The following is a 19,009-nucleotide window of genomic DNA, read 5'->3' on the forward strand; positions in this document are numbered from 1 at the left end:
GGGGGATGAGACACGAGTCCGCAGCAGGGTCCAACCTAAGCCTAGAACCTGCGACTAGGGGAGCCAGCTTCACGCCTCGCGCTTACAGCTGACAGCGTAACAGCCCCCGTCCTGATTGGGCGGCGCAGCAGCCAATGAGTGCGCTTGACCCCCTCAACCCTCACAAGCGGCAAGGGGCTCTTTGAACCGAGAGGGCTGTCCGGACAGTTCTGTTCCGCCAGGCCTGCAGGTGGCGCTGTGACCGGTGAGCACAGAGTAGCTACGCTCCGCAAACAGAATAAACTCGCTCCCTTTCCGCACTTCCGCTATGGGGGGGGGGGAAACACCTCAATAACGTACTGTTTGATTGGACAGTCTCTTCCTGCTGTCCAATAGAGAGGAGCGATACAGAGTCTATTCCCCTCCCCCGCGCCATCTTGCTGCGTGTGCGCTAGGGAGGGAGTGCTGAGCTGTGAGAGTGAGCCGGCCCGAGGTAGCTCTTCCCGCCATGCCGCACTACCAGACCTGGGAGGAGTTCACCCGAGCTGCCGAGAAGCTCTACCTCGCGGACCCCATGAAGGTGCGGGGGGCGGGGCCGGTCGCGGATGAGCGAGCTGTGGTAGGAGTGGCGGGACGGGGAGCCCCTCGGTCCCGGAGCCCCTTGTGTGGGGCGCGCCCCCAGCAGCCGCCTCTGCGTTCCCGAGCAGAGCACGGAGCCGGCGGGTGCCTGGGATCTCCCAGCGGAACTGCCTGTCTTTGGGAACAGCCTGAGTCACTTCGGGTGGCAGGAATAACCCCCCCCCCCCCCATCCCCATCCCCGCCGGGTAGCCGGGCACCGCGTAGCGCTTGTGAAAAGTGAACCTGCCGGGGTCCCTGATAGGCCACGAAGCTCTCGATGCAATTCTGCTATTTACACCAAGCACAACAAACGTCCACCTGTTAGCCGCACACCTCAGGGAAGGGAAGGACTCTAGCTCTGTCTTGCCTGCCTCTCTCCACCGCCGAGGTGAGGCAGGACTGGTTATTCTGATACTGGGGTGACCAGTCTTACTTCTGTTGAGCGGTCGGGTCGGGTGAGTCATTCTTATGGAGCAGTATCTTGCTATTCAGAAGTTTTCTTTCATAATTTTAATGCTTTTGTCTTAGTTTTGTTCCGTTGCTTTTGGTGATACTGTCTTAGACCTAACACCAAGAAGGGAGAAGTTATATATATTCTTCAGATACTCTTGAATGGTTATGAGTCTCTTACATTGACCCTTTCATGGGATTGTTCGTAGGAAGACATTGACTTCAGTGGGACTTCATGTGGACACTATGGTCTGCCTGTGTGAAGCTCACTGGAGGATTAGGGCATTAATCATCACTCAAACTATATATTTAGCTCTTAGTATTTCAGTATTATGACACGTATCCTAATATTGAGATCCCTTTATCTAAAATCAAAATCTAATTTTGTAACAAAGTGTAAAATGAAATGGTAAGTATTATCCCTTCACTAAAACTTTTTAAAAATAAACTTTTACTTTAGCAACACATAATTTAATCCATCTGATGCCACAGTGGGTCATAGCACACTTGACCCTCTTAAATGTCAAAAGTATAGCTATATTTGATTTAGTAACTAGTTTGACACCTGTATTTGAGCATAACATTTTCAGGATCAGTGCCATGCTCTTTGTGTTTAAAAAGCTTTAAATACAGAAGGTATGTATTGTTTTTTTTAGAAGCTTGTCTAAATTTCATATGGCAGCTCTATTTTTGGCCATTTTGTTTCTGGTCAGTAAGGCAGAGGATGCAGTTACTGCATACAGTATGTCTCAAGTTATGAAACTTATTCAGGAAAATGAAGTGACTTCAGAAAGGGTTACTAAACTTAACAGTTTCCTTGTCAGCACCAGCTATGTTAGAATGGGGTGGGCCTCTCTTATTATTGGAATAATTATTATTATTGCTCATTTCCTCTCCTTCCTGCATTTGAACAAGGTTGGGAATCTTGCTCTAATTCTTGAAAAGTGAATTTAATGTTGGAGGGTGGGGGTCTGATATCTCTGCTTTTTACATTTGTAATCTGGCATTAGTACTTCAAAAGGGAAATGGTTTCCTTAAACTTCTTGCGTTTGGTTTCTAGAAGTAGGATGTTTTTATTTTCTTGAGATTAGGTTGATACTGCAAGGAAGTAGCAAAGTTCTTTAATGGCAGTAGTTGTATATGCATGTCCTGTGCAATACCATAACCAGTTCAGTAGCTCCATTTTTCCACTGAACTGCTAATTTTTAGGTTGGCTAGATGACATCAAATCTGATTTATAGTTGTTTGTCATATGACGGTGACAAGACATGGCGGATGGCATGTGCTGCAGTGCTAATTTTAGTATCCCAGCAGTTGCCATGCAGCCCCAGGCCCCGCTGCTTCTGGGGCTGGGCCACAAGGCGGGTGGCTGCCCGGTGTGCTGGGACTGGAGCTGGGGCCACACAGGTGCACACCTAACAACTATGGATGTTGGCTATCAGGAAACAGAATAGTTGTGTAACTGCATGAAATCTTTGCGGTTACACGACTATTCAATAGTCCCTGGGGGCAGGGCTGGCAGCCAGTGCACTCCAGGTCCCAGTCCCGGAGAGCCCCTTAACACCCTGCAATGCTGCCTTTGTATCAAAGGCAGCAGTGGAGAGTGGCAGGGGGAGCCAGTCCATGAGGAGAGCTGGTTTTTAAAGTGATACAGAGGCAAACCATGGGGTGGCAGCAGCCCCTGTCCACGGGAGGTCCTAGCTCACCACGCACAGGGGCTGCTACCACAAAGCAGCCTCTACCTCAGCAGGCCCAGGCTGGTGGCAGACGGGCTGCTCCAGGAGATATGGAGCAGCCACTGTCTGTGGGGAGCTTGGACCCTCTGTGGACAGGGGTTGCTTTGCAGCAGGCGGTAGCATGAAGCCAGTTCTGCAAAGGAGTGCTGGGGGGAACTGGCTTTTAAGCCAGCTCCCCTCAGCACCAGCTCCTGCTTCTCACACTTCCTCTCTCCCTGATACAGAGGCAGCAAGAGGGGAGGAATGTGAGTAGTTAACCAATCAGCCTAGGTTTTGTGGCAGCCTCCTCTGATCTTCTCCCGCCCCTGCACTGTTGCCTGATAGAGGCAGAAGCATGGGCGTGGGGGGACAGGCAGCACCCCAGAGATGGTGCTGGGGGGGGGGAACTGGCTGCTCCTCCTCCGCTACCCCTGCTACCTCTGATGCAAAGGCAGCAGGAAGAGGGATGCAGGTAGTTGACTTGACTGACCGATAAGCCTAGGCTTATAATTCATCTACTCACATCCCTACTTAGTATATGTCCCCACCAAGGTGACTAGGGAAGAAGGGATATCTCAAAACAGTTTTAATTTGTCTCCTATACAATCATTTTTCCTTTATGAAATCCTGCTTTTTCCCTGAAGATATCACAAAATGTATTTGAGATGCCAGTGATTATATTGGTGGCAATAAGTACTACTTGGTGTTAAAACTGGCACAGAAAATTGTTGGACCTACCAGGCTCTTATTACACTTCCTTTGTAGTCGTCTTGACCTCTAGCCACTCAAGCTCCATGGTAAGGAAGAAGGGAGAACTTTCCTTTAATATTCAAGTGATGTAATTTGTGAGGCCTGGACTACATCGGGAGTTTAGGTCAAACTTAGCCACATTACGTTGATTTTTTTTCTAAACAATGAGTCCTCGCCATCAAGAACATTCCATTGACTTTAAAGGCCATTATAATCTATTTCTGCATGCCTGCTTTCATAAGGAATAACTGCTAATTCAAACTTGCATTGTCGAATTTGCACTAGTGCAGACTGAGTGCTGTGAAAGTCAATGTTCTTGGCTTCCCAGTGGCTTGCCACAGTACCCTGTGGGGACCACTCTGGCCATGATTTCCAACTCTCCTCTTCTCCAGATGAACAGGAAAAGTCTCGGAAAAACTTGTGTTTAATTTCCTGTGTGGGGAGCAGGCAGCACCCTTTTTCTTGAGCTCCATCAGTTCCCAGGTTTGCAGACTAGCACCAGCATGGAGTGTGCAGGGGATCTGCACCTCATTGCTGTGTGGGGAGAGGAATCTGTTCTTGCAAAACTACGAACTAGCAAAATAAACAAAGATATTTACATGAAGATTGCAAATGGCATGGAGGAGAGAGAATGAGTCAGGGGTGCCCAGCAGTGCTGAGTGAAAATAAAGGAGCTGAGAAAGTCATCCCAAAAGACACAAGAGGCAAACAGAAGTGGCATGTTTGAAGTGATGCTCCAAAACTTCCATGAGTATGAGATCCTTAGGGAGGACCCAATCAGCTTCCCTAGCCAATCTGTGAATTCCAGCCAAGAGACTCAGGTAGCAGCAAAGAAGACCCCATGGAGGAGGAGAATAGTCAGCAGGCAAGTGGGGCAACCAATGTCACCAAGAGCCAAAAACTTTTTATAACCTTGAGATAATCCCATCTTCCCAGGATGTCTGTCGGACACTGATCCTGGAAAGGGCACTTTTGGTTAGTTCACTTTTTTTTTTAATCTTGCTAAAAGTGGCTAAATAGTTAGGTGTGATCTGTGGTGAATACTGTGCCTACATGGGGGGTTGTCCCCGGAACAGCTTGTTAATGTGTATGGAGATGGAGCAGGAATCCTTCCTGCACATCTTCAGAAAGCTCTCATACAAGAACTATTTAATCCTTCTCACAAGGTTTCTGGGGAGGCCTGCCTTATTTCTACCTCCATGTCTTTTCATGTCAAGCCCACAGTAAGTGGTCTGGTGTTATTGCAGCACAAAGTGTTGCAGCATAAGGTCCAGGTTTCTGGCCACATTCAGTCAGCATCTGCTCACTATCTGTGTGAGTTGGAAGAGACTGGTATCTGGCATGGCAATCTGGATGAAGTAGGGGAAGCTATTACTGCAGAGGCATTAGTTAAACCTGTTTGCTCATCTCCATTGAAGCATGGCTTGAGCCCCTGCCCTGCTGCCATGCCTGTAACCCCTCCTTTCCTCCGCCCCCGGTCTCCTCCCCGCTCCTTTGGGAAGGGACAGTTCTACTCTCCTGCAAATGAGGGATAGAGGGTGCCAAACACATGGGTGCTGTGTGAGGCCCTGCTCTGCCACAGCACCCAGATTCCCTCCCCTTTCCCATCTGCAGATTTGTGCCTCTGCCCTAGCATGGCCCTTATCATGCCTGCCACCAAACCGAGTCTAGCTCTCCCCGAAGAACAGAGGTGTATCTGCTGCATAGTGACCCCTTAAAAGCATAACTGTCGCCATGTACATAGTGCATCAGTATTGTCTTTAGACAGACTTTCATTTTATTCTAGCAGATGAGGCTTTTATGCTCTACAATATATCTCTTGTAAAGTCTGCCCTTCGCTTCTGTTCAGCAGAAATAGCAGTGAGCCTGCTCCACACTCCCCTGCCTGGCACAAATCTGCAAGTGAAAGCTGACTAGGGATGAGATGTTCAAGAAGCAAATGCAATCTGCCAACTTGGGCAGGGAGCATGTAAGTGAGTGGAGGAGAAGGCTGCTGGAGGAAATGCAAGTGGAGCAGGAGGAAAGGAAAGTGTGCAGGGAGCTGGAAGTGAAGCTCCATGAGTCTTGTCATCTATGGCGGATGTGATGGACTGCATGACAACTTTCCAGGGCACTTGCATGGATAGGCATCCCTCCAGGCTTGCAGACCAACATTTCCCCCCTCGCAGATTTCCATAGCCGCCTCCTCTCCCAGGGGCCCTGGAATGCGGGGTTGGGAGGAGTCAAGGGCAACCTCACACTCAACCCACAGGGTTGCATTGCAAAGCAAAAGGCTGACCACCTTGCCATTCTGATACCCTTCCCACCCTGGACTCCTCTTCTGTCCTTGCTGTGTTCCCTGAATAAAAATGCATGATTTCTGAACAATAGTCTCTTATTGCTTGTGTTGGGGGAGGAGGGAAGTATTACAGGCAAGCACACTGAATGCAGGGGCACTGCATTGAGAGCAACGTTCATGACTCTCAAAACTGACCAGTCATAAAACTGTCTTGCAAAGCCTCTCTGATTTGCACTGCCCCTTGCTATGCTCTCCTTAGTTCCTGTTGCTTGCTGCTCAAAATCCCTGGCTGGGCACTCTGCCTTACCCCCTCTCCATCCATCAGATACCTTCTCCCCTCTTCCCCCTTCCTCTCACGAATATTATGGTGCTCACAGTAGGCTGACACCACAATGGGAATCCTGCATTTGCTGAGGTCTAACCTAGTCAGTAGACTGAGGAACCTTCCCTCTAAATGCCCAAAAGCATATTTTGCCACCTTTCAGCACTTGTTCAACCATTAGTTGAGCTGCTCCTTACTGTAGTCCAGGCTGACCATGTACAGCTTCATGAGCCATAGGAGCAAGGGGTAGGTTGGGTCACATTTCTGGTCTGAGGAAAAAAATTGCAACTTGCTGATGAGGCAAGAGTTTCTAAAGATGTGTGTCATGCACCTTTTCCGACCTTCCCAGGTTGATGGTGAAGTGGCTGTAGTCATCCACAAGCCCCTGCAGCACCATTGAGAAGTTCCCCTTGTGGTATATGTACTACTTAGCAAAGTGATTAAGTGCCAAGATGAGGGTGGGCATTCCATTCTTTGTCCCACCACAGTTGAGGAATCCCAATGCAGTAAAGCCCTCTGCTATGTTCTCTACTTTTCCCAGAGTTGTTACTCTCCATAGCAGAAGGGTATTGATTGCCTTGGCTTCTTGAATCTCAGTACTTACTGTAGATTACCCCACTCTGAATTGATTCCCAAATGTCCTGTAGCTGTCTGGCATTGCTAGCTTTCACAGGGAAATCACCACTTCTCTACTGTCAGAGCAGGTCTCATTCTGATATCCTTACACATCAGGGCTGGGGCAAGCAATTCCCAAATTTCCTTAAAGTGGCCTTACAGTAGAATGCTGGTGGAGTTTGCCAATTGCTCAACTGAAGTGCTTTGCAGAACAGTATGTTCAGGGCCTTTGTCCTCGTGCCTGTGGACCCTGAATATGTTCTGGACATACTCCAGCATTAGGAACATGAAGATTTTAATCTTAATCATAATACTTTGATGCTCAATGGGTTCCATGATGGAATCCATGTTTATGCTGTTATGGTCTCTGTGGATAACCAAGAGAAAAAAAGTGTGTGCAAAGACTGTTTGCCATTGCTCTCAAGCAATGGAGAGGAGGGAGGAAATAAGTGCATTATGGGATGCTGATGATTGGTACCCAGACCCACTTGCTGTACAGTTTTGGTCTCAGCATGCACTGGGAGCATAACCCAGAATTTAAAGAGGTGCAGGCACTCTAGGATAGCTACCCCCAGTGAATCACCCTCAGTTGATGGTAGTTGTCCTACTGGGTACACGCTACTTCGAACTAAGTCGAATTCTTGAGCATTGGGGAACCTTATAGAATTGGGTGCTAAAATTGACCTTAATAAATTTGACCTTATGTTGTATTGTAGACATGGCCTGAGATGCATCCTGATTTAAGGTAAAGACTTCTTAGCATTTCTGGTCCCTTTTGTTAACCAGGCTCACAATGATCTCCATCCCACAAGCCAAATGGATAACTGGGTAATTCCCAGTTGCTAATCAGTCCTCCCCCATCCTTATAAGTCTTGGGGAATGTCTGCATAGTAAAAACAAAAAACCCATGGGTAGCCTATGCCAGCCAGCTCTGAACATGGGGCTTTTTCCAGGCTGTATAGACTTCTGGGATTGGCTTGGAGCCCAGACGTGAGGACCCTACGAAGTCCAAGGGTCTCAAAGTCCTGGAGTCTATGTAGCAATGAAATAGTCTGAGGCCTGAATCCACTGGCATAGACTAGCTGTGGGTGTTTTAGTTCTGTACACATACCCTTGGTGTCAGACCTGTAACATTACTTTTTCCCCATACTTCTCTCATTCCAGACCTAAAGCAGTCCTTGACTTATGTTGAATATTTGTGAAGTGATGTTTAAATATTAAAAAAAAATCTTCTCTCCCCAATCTGATTTAGATACAACAATGTTGACATTCTTCAACCTCAGCATGATGAACACTCGGGTTATAAACTTACTAGTCAACCATGCACCTCATTTGGAACTGGAACTGGAAGTGCACCATTAGGCAGCAGCAGAGATCCGGGGTGGGGAAGGGGAGAGCAAACTCAATGTAGTGCTGGGTTAAATAAAAACTACTAAAAGGAAAGCAGCATTTTTATTCTGAATAGTAAACTTTCAAAGCTGTATTGTCAATGTTCAGTTGTAAACTTTTGAAAGAACCATAGTGTTTTATTTGTAATTCTGAAATGTTTGTAATCCCAAACAACCTCCAGTCCCAAGCTGTTCACAACTGTGAGGCTGTACAGTCCTAATGTCTCTGAGGGAGGAATGAATAGTGATCATATGATAAATTTGAAACTTTGAAGTTAACAGGATATTTTCAGGAAGGTTAAGTTTCCCAGCTTTCTTGAGGGGAAACACCTACCATTTTAAAATGTGGGCAAACTCCACTTTTTGTTGAAACTAAAACTTTCCTGAGCATTGAGAAATCCAAACTGTAAATATTTTGGCAATGTATGGGTGCTAAGTGAAATGGATCATGAGTGAAATGGATTCAAGTGTTTCCTTGAATAAAGTATAAAATGACACACTTAAATATCAAGTTGTTTAATGTTAGGAATGTGTAGTGTGAAAACCCTCATCCTTGTCTATCAATAATTCCTAAAATGTTTTCTCCTTTCAGGTGCGTGTGGTTCTTAAATACCGACACTGTGATGGGAATCTATGTATCAAAGTAACAGATGATGTAGTTGTAAGTAAATAATGTTGTAACTGCAGATCTTGATATTTTAAGAGGCTAACATTTAATTTGATTAAGAATAAAAATTGCTAGAGAACTTCATATATAGATGGTTCTGTAAGCTTGTCTAACTTTCTCAAACCACTGAACTACTTTCACTCTGTTTTTGTGAACCCCTCAGCTGCTAGCTTGATACACCATTCTGCAGCCATTGAGTGTGAGAGGCAATTTTCTAATGATTTCAAGGGGAGAAGGAGTGAGCCTTTCGCTCACTTTAAGGGAACTTACTGGGTTTCTTTTGAGGAATACAACTGAAAATGCTATTTTTATTTTTGTTTGTATAAAAGTCTTGCAGTTAAAGGTAACTCCTTTTTGTTTTTTCATTGCTGTACAAACTAAAGAATGACCGGAGAAGGGAAATGAAAGGCTAGGTCTAAAGTAGAAAAAGGTTTGCTTGTATAGCTATTTTAGTAAACCCTCTTATTGCAGACACCGCTTACACAAGTATAAAGGGCTTTTGGCAATATAACTTGCACTAGTTTGAATAAAATAAGCTCTACTAGCAAAAGCCCATTTATGGCTTTTAAATCCATCTGCACTAAGACTTTTGCCAGCATACAAATGTTATTCCTACACCCCTTCTCGATACTGTATTAGAAAAGTTTCTGGTGTTGAACTGTTCTGAAAGTCTAAAACTTTTAAATATGTAATGTACATGTTTGTTTATAGGCAAATAATGTAAAGAAGAGACTCAGTGGAGTAAGTTATAACATAATAAAGAAACCTCACTGAAGTGAGGAAATGACACACTTAAACAGCAAACACAAAATCCTAGACATGAAGCCACTCGCCCAACATTACCTTGTCTTGGCCCCACAAGCATGGAGAAATTACCCAGGAATCTAGCTAAGGAGCTCCATGAACAAATGCAATATTGCCAACTCATTATTTTTTTCCCACAACTCTTGTGATTTTGGGGCATGTTTTAACTTGTCTAAAAATATGATGAAAGGTTCCCTATTCAAAATGGCCCCTTCTGTCTGTGGGGCTGACATAGCAAAATAGATGATAGAGAAATGACATCCATCTACCTGTCGAAAAGCTTCCCTTAATAAAGTTGTTTACCACTTCTCCCTGCTTTTAGACTATAGCTATGTCTACAGGCTAGGAATAGAGTTAAAGTAAAAAAGACAGACTGAAGAACATGATTTGATTATTTTTTTATCTCATTAGCAGTGTGAGTCACAATTTCTGATCTCAAAGTTGGCAGTATTGCCGATGCAGTTACTACATCCTTCCCAGATCAAAGGCTTTTGTAGTTCTTGTCATCCTTGTTCTCTAAGGGAAGGGTCAGTAGTTCTTCTAAATGTAAGCCTAGTTCTCTCTTACTTTGGGGGTATACCTGCCATTTGGTATCAGACTGAATTCAAACATTGATCTTAGAGCCTGCATGGTTTATTACATATTATGTGACCAGCTGTATGTTTGGTGGCATCTCTTGGGAGTGTTTGTCATGCGTTTTTGTAACCTTTCCTCCCCTGAATTAGAATACAAAAGTCTTTTAAAAAAATACTGTATTACTGTCAAGCTGAATGTACTTACATGTCTCCTAGCTGATTTCTATCCAGAAACACTGGAGGGATGTTTAGGAAAGGGGACAGGGTCTAAGAGGAATGAGCAACTCACAGAAGAATAAACAAGGGAGTACAGGACGTGTGAACGCAGTCCAATGATCCATATTACTAGTCATTTGTCTTTAAGATACTGTTTTTTCAGGGAGGAGACGAACTTTATCTAGTCTGCAGATTCTTCTTAGAAGGTTTGGTCAGTGTCTGAGTCCAGACTGTGGTGGAGAAATAGTCAGATGTCTGTGGATAGGTAATTACAGTACAAGAGAGGCTCTGAAGCCCAAAGGGATATTCAATTAGAGGCATTAAGACAGATTTGTTAGAAGAAACGTAGTTTAAAACAGCCCCTTTTACAATCATCTGCTTGTCACCATGTCAAAGTAGCAAACTTTACTGACAAAGCTAAGTTCTGCTTCTGTAACCTCTGCAGAGGCAGAATAGCTGTAGAAAGACTGAACTAGATTTTTATACTGCATGCCTCAAAGTTTAAAGAAGTTTTTATGTGAATTTAATGCGAGTAAAATTGCTGTATTGACATCCCTGGAGACCGAAGCTTTCTATTTTTATTCCTTTGGTAGATCAGTCTGGACAGCTGTGTTACTCTATTCATGCTAAAGGGATAGAGGGAACTAATCATTCCAAGTCACCTGCTATTTCAGCTGGTGTCCCCAAATCCACGAGCTGCCTCTTAAGCAAACAAAAGCATTTGTGGCTTCCATCTGCAACCAATTTTAAATCCCAGTGTGTTGCGTATCGGTATTAGTGTCTAGTATGTGATCATGATGACGAATCAAACAGTGGCAGCCTACTTCTGTCTATAATGTGCAATGGAGAAGGAAAAGTATCAGATGAAGAGAAGTTCTCCCTATCTTACTAAGGTGGCTCTTTGATTCTTCATGACTTTTGCATGTAGAAATACTACTTGGTCATAGAGACAGTGAACTTCAAAAATGGGAGAGAAAAAATCTTGACTTTTTTTCACTTGTAAGTAATGCTTAATCTAGCGCTGATGGTGACAAAATAAGTATAGCCCAAAAGTATGAAGATCTATAGTGAGAAAATCCAAGGAAAGATTAATTTCACATTCAAAATCTACTACAGAACCCACACGGAAATAATCTGTTTCATGTGTTAACACAATAATTCCCTCTTAAGGAGCAGCTTTTGGTCTGCTGCTGAGACTTTTTTTTGAGAACTCTTGGTATTATGAAAAGAGACCTTTGCTTAAATTTTCCTGAAAAGGAAAAAGAAAATCAATATGAACCTCATTTAATTTTAAAATGCACCATTTATCTGATTCAGATTTCAGTCTTAAGTATTTTTCTTAAGTTTTTCATTCAACAATTAGATTGTAGTTCAAGGGATCTTATGCTTAACCACGTGGACTGTGGTTCTTTGTAGAAGACACATGAAAGCAAAGTAGTACTTGCGTAATCGTAAAACAAGTTAGATTGGGGGAGAAAGCTCGTTAAACTTTAACTGCTAGAATATTCATTTCAAGTATAAACATGTAGAGTGCATTTGCTAAAGGGGAAAGATAAAACCATTAATCTGAGTTTTGAGTGGATGTTAAATAAAACTGTTTAACACTATACAAAATGTTATGAATGGTGCTTTAAGGAATGTCAATAGTAAAGTATTAGGTTGGCACATGTTAATTTATTCTAGTTTTTCTTTTAGTATTATACAGATTATAACTTTAGAATGTTACCTGTATACAACATTGAATAGAGTTCACTGTATTCATTGGTAGCTTTATGGCACCCAAAATCTTGCACGCTACAGCAAGGCTTTGACAACGGAGTTCTAAGTGCAAATCACTGCTTGGTGACATTGACAACAGTCCCTGGTATCAAGACTTTTCAGTGTTAATGCAGATATGCGATATAGAGGATGCAAAGGAAGATTGTTTTAGAAATATTTTATATCTATATAGATATAAATTTTTAAAACTTTATTACAACAATTGATTGAGTTAAGGGTAGCTAATGTTACAGTAGCTTTATGTTGCCCCTTCAAGTGTGGGACAAAGTACATATGGCACTGATCAGAGTCCTTGAAGTCTTTCACTTTGTAGTGTAACTTTCTGGTGTCAGAAATATGTGAAATTAATATGGAAACTCTAAATCACAGATATAAATAACTTGAAATAAAACCTGACATTTAATAACTTTCTTTTGACAGTGTCTGCTATATAGAACGGACCAGGCTCAAGATGTAAAGAAGATTGAGAAATTCCACAGTCAGCTAATGCGACTCATGGTAGCTAAGGAATCCCGTAGTGCTGCCATGGAAACAGACTGAATAGTTGAAAATAAAATGAAAGCTCCAGTCATATTTCACAGGAAGAAAATATCACTTGGATTTGAGCAAGCATTGGGACAGGAGATGTTTTATGTAACAAAGTGGACTATGAAAAGTCTGAAGCTTTTTTCCCCTCCCCAGACTCCTCTTCAAATAACTAGGAAAATAAATGCTTTCAGTTGAAAGCCTGTATTTATTTTTGGAAAATTAAGCAAGAAAAATATATCCTTTGTGGAAAATATTCTTACAAGTCTTGCTTAACATACTGTAACCTGTATATATTTTCTTTTGTAAATCTATAATACTCTAATGAAAGTGAGAAGAAACAAGTGTATCGCTCTGGACAGTGAGCACATGTTTTCATGTGGATTCAATTGATCGTACTTTCATTCATATTCCTGTGCTGTTATAGTCTCACAAAGGAGAAAATGTACATTAATTTGACCAACTAATACTGTAAACTGGATCTAATAACCCTTTATAACTAATGAGATATAACAGAATTTAGAAACAGACATGTTCTAAACTAAAATTGCCAAAAATCATGTATTATACTGTGCAGCTAGTAAGTTGTTCTACAAAGTTTCTAGCTTTTAATATTCTAGCCATAAACTGTATTATACTTATAACTAAGCATCATAGTTCCTCAGAACACATTTTTGAGTGCTAGTTCAATAGAGAGTTGTCATTCATTAAGACATCACTATCTACTGAAAATTGTTCAGTAACTGTGAGTAGTTGGAAATTCTCAATCCAGTTATCAGGCAAGTGTTCATATAAAAAGAACTAAAGTCATATTTAGAAGTAGTTGGCAGACAGACTGAATTTCCCTCTTGCTCCTAAAGACTTTCAGCACAGAATTGAGGCATACTAGAAAGGGCACTGGAAACATGCACAAGTAATACCCAGAATATGATCTATTCTATGAATAAATTATGTCAATTTCCAGGTCTTGGTAACTCACCAGTTTTAAATGTACTTAAAAATATGCATGTGGACTGTTAACTTGAATTCACGCATGCTAACAAATTTGGTAAGCACATTCCTTAAACATTGAAGCAAGAGTATAATTGATCTTGACACTCATGTGGCTTAGACTTGCTTCTTATTGCTACCTCTGTTTAATGGTAGAGGACTCTATTTACCTCTCCTTTGAAGGCATCCTGCTTGAAGACCAAAATGTTGGAGTTGGGCACTTGCTTTGAATAGATACTATATACAGGTTGGACCTCCCTGGTCTAGCATCCTAGGAACTTGAGATGCCCTGAACAAGGGAGTTTGCCTTACCAGGGGTCCTCTCCTGGTCTCCGGCCCCAGATAATGTGCTGTCCTGGCCTTCCTGCCAGACTCCACTCCCCATGGCCACCAGCCCCACTCCAATTGTCAGGGCTCTTTTGTGATGTGGCCTGCCAATGGGGCTCGGCTATCTGTCACCTTACTAGCTCATCTCCTAGCCTGCAGCTTTTGTGGCTGGAGATCTCTTGGCCAGCAATATCCATGTTCCTGCCAGGTCATGGATGTTGCCGGACCAGAGAGGTTCAACCTGTATTGTTAAATGCCAAGCTGACTTCCTGTATATCACCATGCAACTGCTGCAGCTGATTTTCCTAGGGTAATATTTTTGCCAGCTCCAAACCGTTAAAAGCAAAGAGGCTCACAATGCTGAGTTATGCTGTACTTATACCAGTTAATTGTTTCTCTAAAAATACAACAGATGAGTTTTTAAAAACTGGTAATGTTATTTAAAGGAATGGAATTCCCAGATTTTTGCTGAAGGTTTGAAAAATAAACTTCTTGGGTATTCCATTAAATTATTCTTTCAGTAAAATGTTACATATTATTGGAAAATATTTTGGTATGGTGAACTGCCATTTTCCAGCTTGAGTTTTGGCCTGAAAGGTTTGAGATCAGCAAAATAAATTTCTTACCGACACAGTGGTTCTAATGACGTTTTATTGCTTGGATATTTTGTCATGGCATACAAGACTTTGTGGATTTGTGTGTTTGTTTTTCTCCTGTCCCCCACAGAAGAACTGATTTCTATTTCAACTTTACTTCCTTATCCTAATTGATAGGAATGTTGTTGAGCATGGCTGTGCATGATGGCCTTAGGTTGCGTATATATTAGGGATGTGAAGGACTAGTTGACAGGATAGTCTATTTAGTCACTTCCCCCATTGATATCTCTATCAAAGAGGCGACAATGGAGGACGGAAGGAGAGGAGGGAGTACTTTAAAGCAGCAGTACTCCAGCTGAGGCCTAACTAGTGCAGAGTAGAGCGGCAGAATGACTTCATGAGTTTTGCTTACAACACACCTGTTGATACAACCTAGAATCATATTAGCATTTTTTGCAGCAGCATCACACTGTTGACTCATATTCAACTTGTGGTGCACTATGACCCCTAGATCCCTTTCCGCCATGCTCCTTCCTAGACAGTCGCTTCCCATCTTGTATGTATGGAACTGATTGTTCCTTCCTAAGTGGAGCACTTTGCATTTCTCTTTATTAAACTTCATCCTGTTTACCTCTGACCATTTCTCTAACTTGCTAAGGTCATTTTGAATTATGTCCCTATCCTCCAAAGAAGTTGCAACCCCACCCAGTTTGGTATCATCTGCAAACTTAATAAGCATACTCTCTATCCCAATATCTACATCATTGATGAAGATAGTGAACAGTACGGGTCCCAAAACAGACCCTTGAGGAACTCCGCTTGTTATCCCTTTCCAGCAGGATTTAGCACCGTTAACAACTCTCTGACTACGGTTATCCAGCCAATTATGCACCCACCTTATCGTGGCCCTATCTAAGTTATATTTGCCTAGTTTATCAATAAGAATATCATGCGAGACGGTATCAAATGCCTTACTAAAGTCTAGGTATATGATATCCACTGCTTCTCCCTTATCCACAAGGCTTGTTATCCTATCAAAGAAAGCTATCAGATTAGTATGGCATGACTTGTTCTTCACAAACCCATGCTGGCTATTCCCTATCACTTTATTACCTTCCAAGTGTTTGCATATGATTTCCTTAATTACCTGCTCCATTATCTTCCCTGGGACAGACATTAAACTGACCGGTCTCTAGTTTCCTGGGTTGTTCTTATTCCCCTTTTTATAGATGGGCACAATATTTGCCCTTTTCCAGTCTTCTGGAATCTCCCCTGTCTTCCATGATTTTTCAAAGATCATAGCTAAAGGCTCAGATACCTCCTATCAGCTCCTTGAGTACAGGTAGTCCCTGACTTACGCGGATCAGCACTTACGAACGGGGCTTTTCTCGCCCCGGAGCTCACGGGCGGGGATCACCACCCGTGTCCTCCGGGGCGAGAAAAGCTGCTCCCGGTCTCCCTGGTCTGCTGGGGGGGGTCCAGCAAAGCTGCTGGACCCCCCAAGCAGACCAGGGACACCCGAGCAAAGCCGCCCAGGCAGCGGGACTCCCCCCGCCTGGGCGGTTTTGCTCCTGTCCCCCTGGTCTCCTGGGGGGGGTCCAGCGGCTTTGCTGGACCCCCCCAGCAGACCAGGGGGACAGGAGCAAAGCCGCCCAGGCGGGGGGAGTCCCGCCGCCTGGGCGGCTTTGCTCGTTTGCCCCGGAGCAAAGCCGCCCAGGCAGCGGGACTCCCCCTGCCTGGGCGGCTTTGCTCCTGTCCCCCTGGTCTGCTGGGGGGGGGGGGGGCCAGCAAAGCCTCTGGACCCCCCCAGCAGACCAGGGGGACAGGAGCAAAGCCGCCCAGGCGGAGGGAGTCCTGCCGCCTGGGCGGCTTTGCTCGTTTGCCCCGGAGCAAAGCCGCCCAGGCAGCGGGACTCCCCTGCCTGGGCGGTTTTGCTCCTGTCCCCCTGGTCTGCTGGCGGGGTCCAGCGGCTTTGCTGGACCCCCCCATCAGACCAGGGACACCAGAGCAAAGCTGCCCAGGCGGGGGGAGTCCCGCTGCCTGGGCGGCTTTGCTCGTTTGCCCCAGAGCAAAGCCACCTAGGCAGTGGGACTCCCCCCGCCTGGGCGGCTTTGCTCCTGTCCCCCTGGTCTGCTGGGGGGGTCCAGCAAAGCCGCTGGACCCCCCCCAGCAGACCAGGGACACCCGAGCAAAGCCGCCCAGGCGGGGGGAGTCCCGCTGCCTGGGTGGCTTTGCTCCTGTCCCCCTGGTCTGCTGGGGGGGTCCAGCAAAGCCACTGGACACCCCCCCCCCAGCAGACTAGGGACATTCGAGCAAAGCCGCTGCCTGGGCGGCTTTGCTCCCGGGCAAACGAACAAAGCTGCCCAGGCGGTGGCTTTGCTCTGGTGTCCCTGGTCTGCTGGGGGGGTCCAGCGGCTTTGCTGGACCCCCCCAGCAGACCAGGGGGACAGGAGCAAAGCCGCGGAGCAGCTAGTGCCCCCCCCCCCCCAGCAGACCAGGCTTTTCTTGCCTACCCCTGGGGTAGAGCAGTTGGGGGCTGCCGGGTTGGTCCCGCAGCGTTGCTCCGGACCAACCCGGCAGCACCCCAGCTGCTCTGCCCCAGGCGTCCTGATTCAGCCGCTGCTGGTCAGTTTCAGCAGCGGCTGAATCAGGACGCCTGGGGCAGAGCAGCTGGGGTGCTGCTGGGTTGCTCCAGTAGAGCCGAGGAGCCGCGCTACTGGAGCAACCCAGCAGCACCCCAGCTGCTCTGCCCCAGGCATCCCCAAGTCAGCCTCTGCTGAAACTGATCAGCAGCTGACTACGGGAAGCTCCAGGCAGAGTTTCTCTGCCCCAGGCTTCCTGGAATCAGCCGCTGATCAGTTTCAGCAGCAGCTGACTTGGGGACACCTGGGTTTCTTAAGTTGAATCTGTATGTAAGTCAGAACTGGCATCCAGATTCAGCCGCGCGGTTGAAACTGATCAGTTTCAGCAGCGGCTGACGCCAGTTCCGACTTGCATACAGATTCAACTTAAGAACAAACCTACAGTCCCTATCTTGTACGTAATCCGGGGACTGCCTGTATCCTGGGATGCATTTCATCAGGACCTGGTGACTTGCTGACATCTAACTTTCCTAAGTGATTTTTAACCTGTTCTTTGTGTATCCTATCTTCTAAACTTACCCTCTCTCTGCTTGTATTCACTACGTTAGGCACACCTCCAGACTTCTCAGTGAAGACCGAAACAATCAAATCCTTGCTGTGTGGAAGAGTTCACCAGTACAAAAAGTTGGAAAACTGCTGTGTCTATAAGATCACTGGAAGTACCTATGAAGTTTGCCACAAGTACTAGAACAACATAGTGGTGTTAGAGTAGTTTGCACTAAGACTCTCATCTCTTAGAGCAGTGGTTTTCAAACTTTTTTTTCTCATGACCCAGTTGAAGAAAATTGTTGATGTGTGTGACCCAACATAATTTGACTAGTGTGGTATCCAGGGCTGAGGATGAGAGCTTTGGAGAGGGTCAGGGCTGGAACAGGAGGAGCTTACCTTGAGCAGGTCCCAGTCAGAGGTGCAGTGGGGGGTGCTATCATGCTACAGATCATGCAGCGCCCCAGAAACAGCATCAGGTCCCCAGCCAATGGGAGTGTGGAGCTAGTGGTTGAAGCAGTGGCAGTGAGCAGAGCCCTGTGTGCTTGCCCCTTCTCCACCTAGGAGTCAGGCATGCTGCCATCCACTTCTGGGATACAGAGCAGTCTACAGTTCCAGGGCAGGTAAGCAGCCTGCCTTAGCACTCCTGCTAGTCAACTGATCATCCTGCAGTAATGAGACCCAGTGCTTCACATTTCAAGACCCTGTACTGGGTTGCAACCCATAGTTTGAAAACCACTTTAATTGACGGTTATTTGCATACAGGAAAAGCCCACAGACTAGAGCTAGTGCCAGATTTAAATAAGCTCTCTGCAAGCAGAGTGGATACAGGGGACAAATAAAGTGCACTAATAGTTTTCTCCAGAAATAGTTCCTGGAAGCCATTAATGTAGACAGAGGGGCTACGTCTAGACTGGCATGATTTTCCGCAAATGCTTTTAACGGAAAAGTTTTTCTTTCAAGTAGGAATAAGAGTAGGAATAAGAGATCCTCTGGAAAAGGGCTTTATTCCGGAGGATTGCGCCAGTCTAGACGCTTTTTTCCGGCTTTTCCCCAAGCCAGAAAAAAAGCGGCAGACATGTTTATTTAAATCCCGCGGGGGATATTTAAATCCCCCGTGGATTTCCCTATTCTGACTTACCTGCTTTGCATGACTTTTCCAGAATTAGGGGCCAGTCTAGACGTAGCCCTAGTCTTAGTGTTTGGGCTTTTCTAAACCACTCTCACTATTCCCAGAAGATAGAAGCAGATGTCTAACATTTATAATTCCATTTAATCAATTTTTT

At 45.0% G+C, this 19,009-nt stretch overlaps 1 protein-coding gene across 1 annotated transcript; it reads left to right on the plus strand.

Annotated features, from left to right (window-relative positions):
* Window positions 1-406: 406 nt before the first annotated feature.
* On the plus strand, window positions 407-14,630 carry SRP9 (signal recognition particle 9). Its single transcript, XM_006118041.5, has 3 exons — window positions 407-559; window positions 8,709-8,777; window positions 12,578-14,630. The coding sequence occupies exons 1-3, from the start codon at window positions 488-490 to the stop codon at window positions 12,695-12,697; spliced, it is 261 nt and encodes an 86-aa protein (XP_006118103.1). The 5' UTR covers window positions 407-487; the 3' UTR covers window positions 12,698-14,630.
* The last annotated feature ends 4,379 nt before the right edge of the window (window positions 14,631-19,009 follow it).

The sequence above is a fragment of the Pelodiscus sinensis genome, chromosome 3 (genome assembly GCF_052426305.1).
Source record: "Pelodiscus sinensis isolate ZL-2025 chromosome 3, ASM5242630v1, whole genome shotgun sequence".
Classification (NCBI taxonomy): domain Eukaryota; kingdom Metazoa; phylum Chordata; order Testudines; family Trionychidae; genus Pelodiscus; species Pelodiscus sinensis.

Bases quoted from the DNA above. Each gene is read 5' to 3' on its own strand.
- SRP9 (XM_006118041.5), top strand. From the start codon at position 488: ATGCCGCACTACCAGACCTGGGAGGAGTTCACCCGAGCTGCCGAGAAG. The intron at 560-8,708 runs GTGCGGGGGGCG...TTCTCCTTTCAG, and splicing joins ACCTCGCGGACCCCATGAAG to GTGCGTGTGGTTCTTAAATA. The intron at 8,778-12,577 runs GTAAGTAAATAA...TTCTTTTGACAG, and splicing joins AAGTAACAGATGATGTAGTT to TGTCTGCTATATAGAACGGA.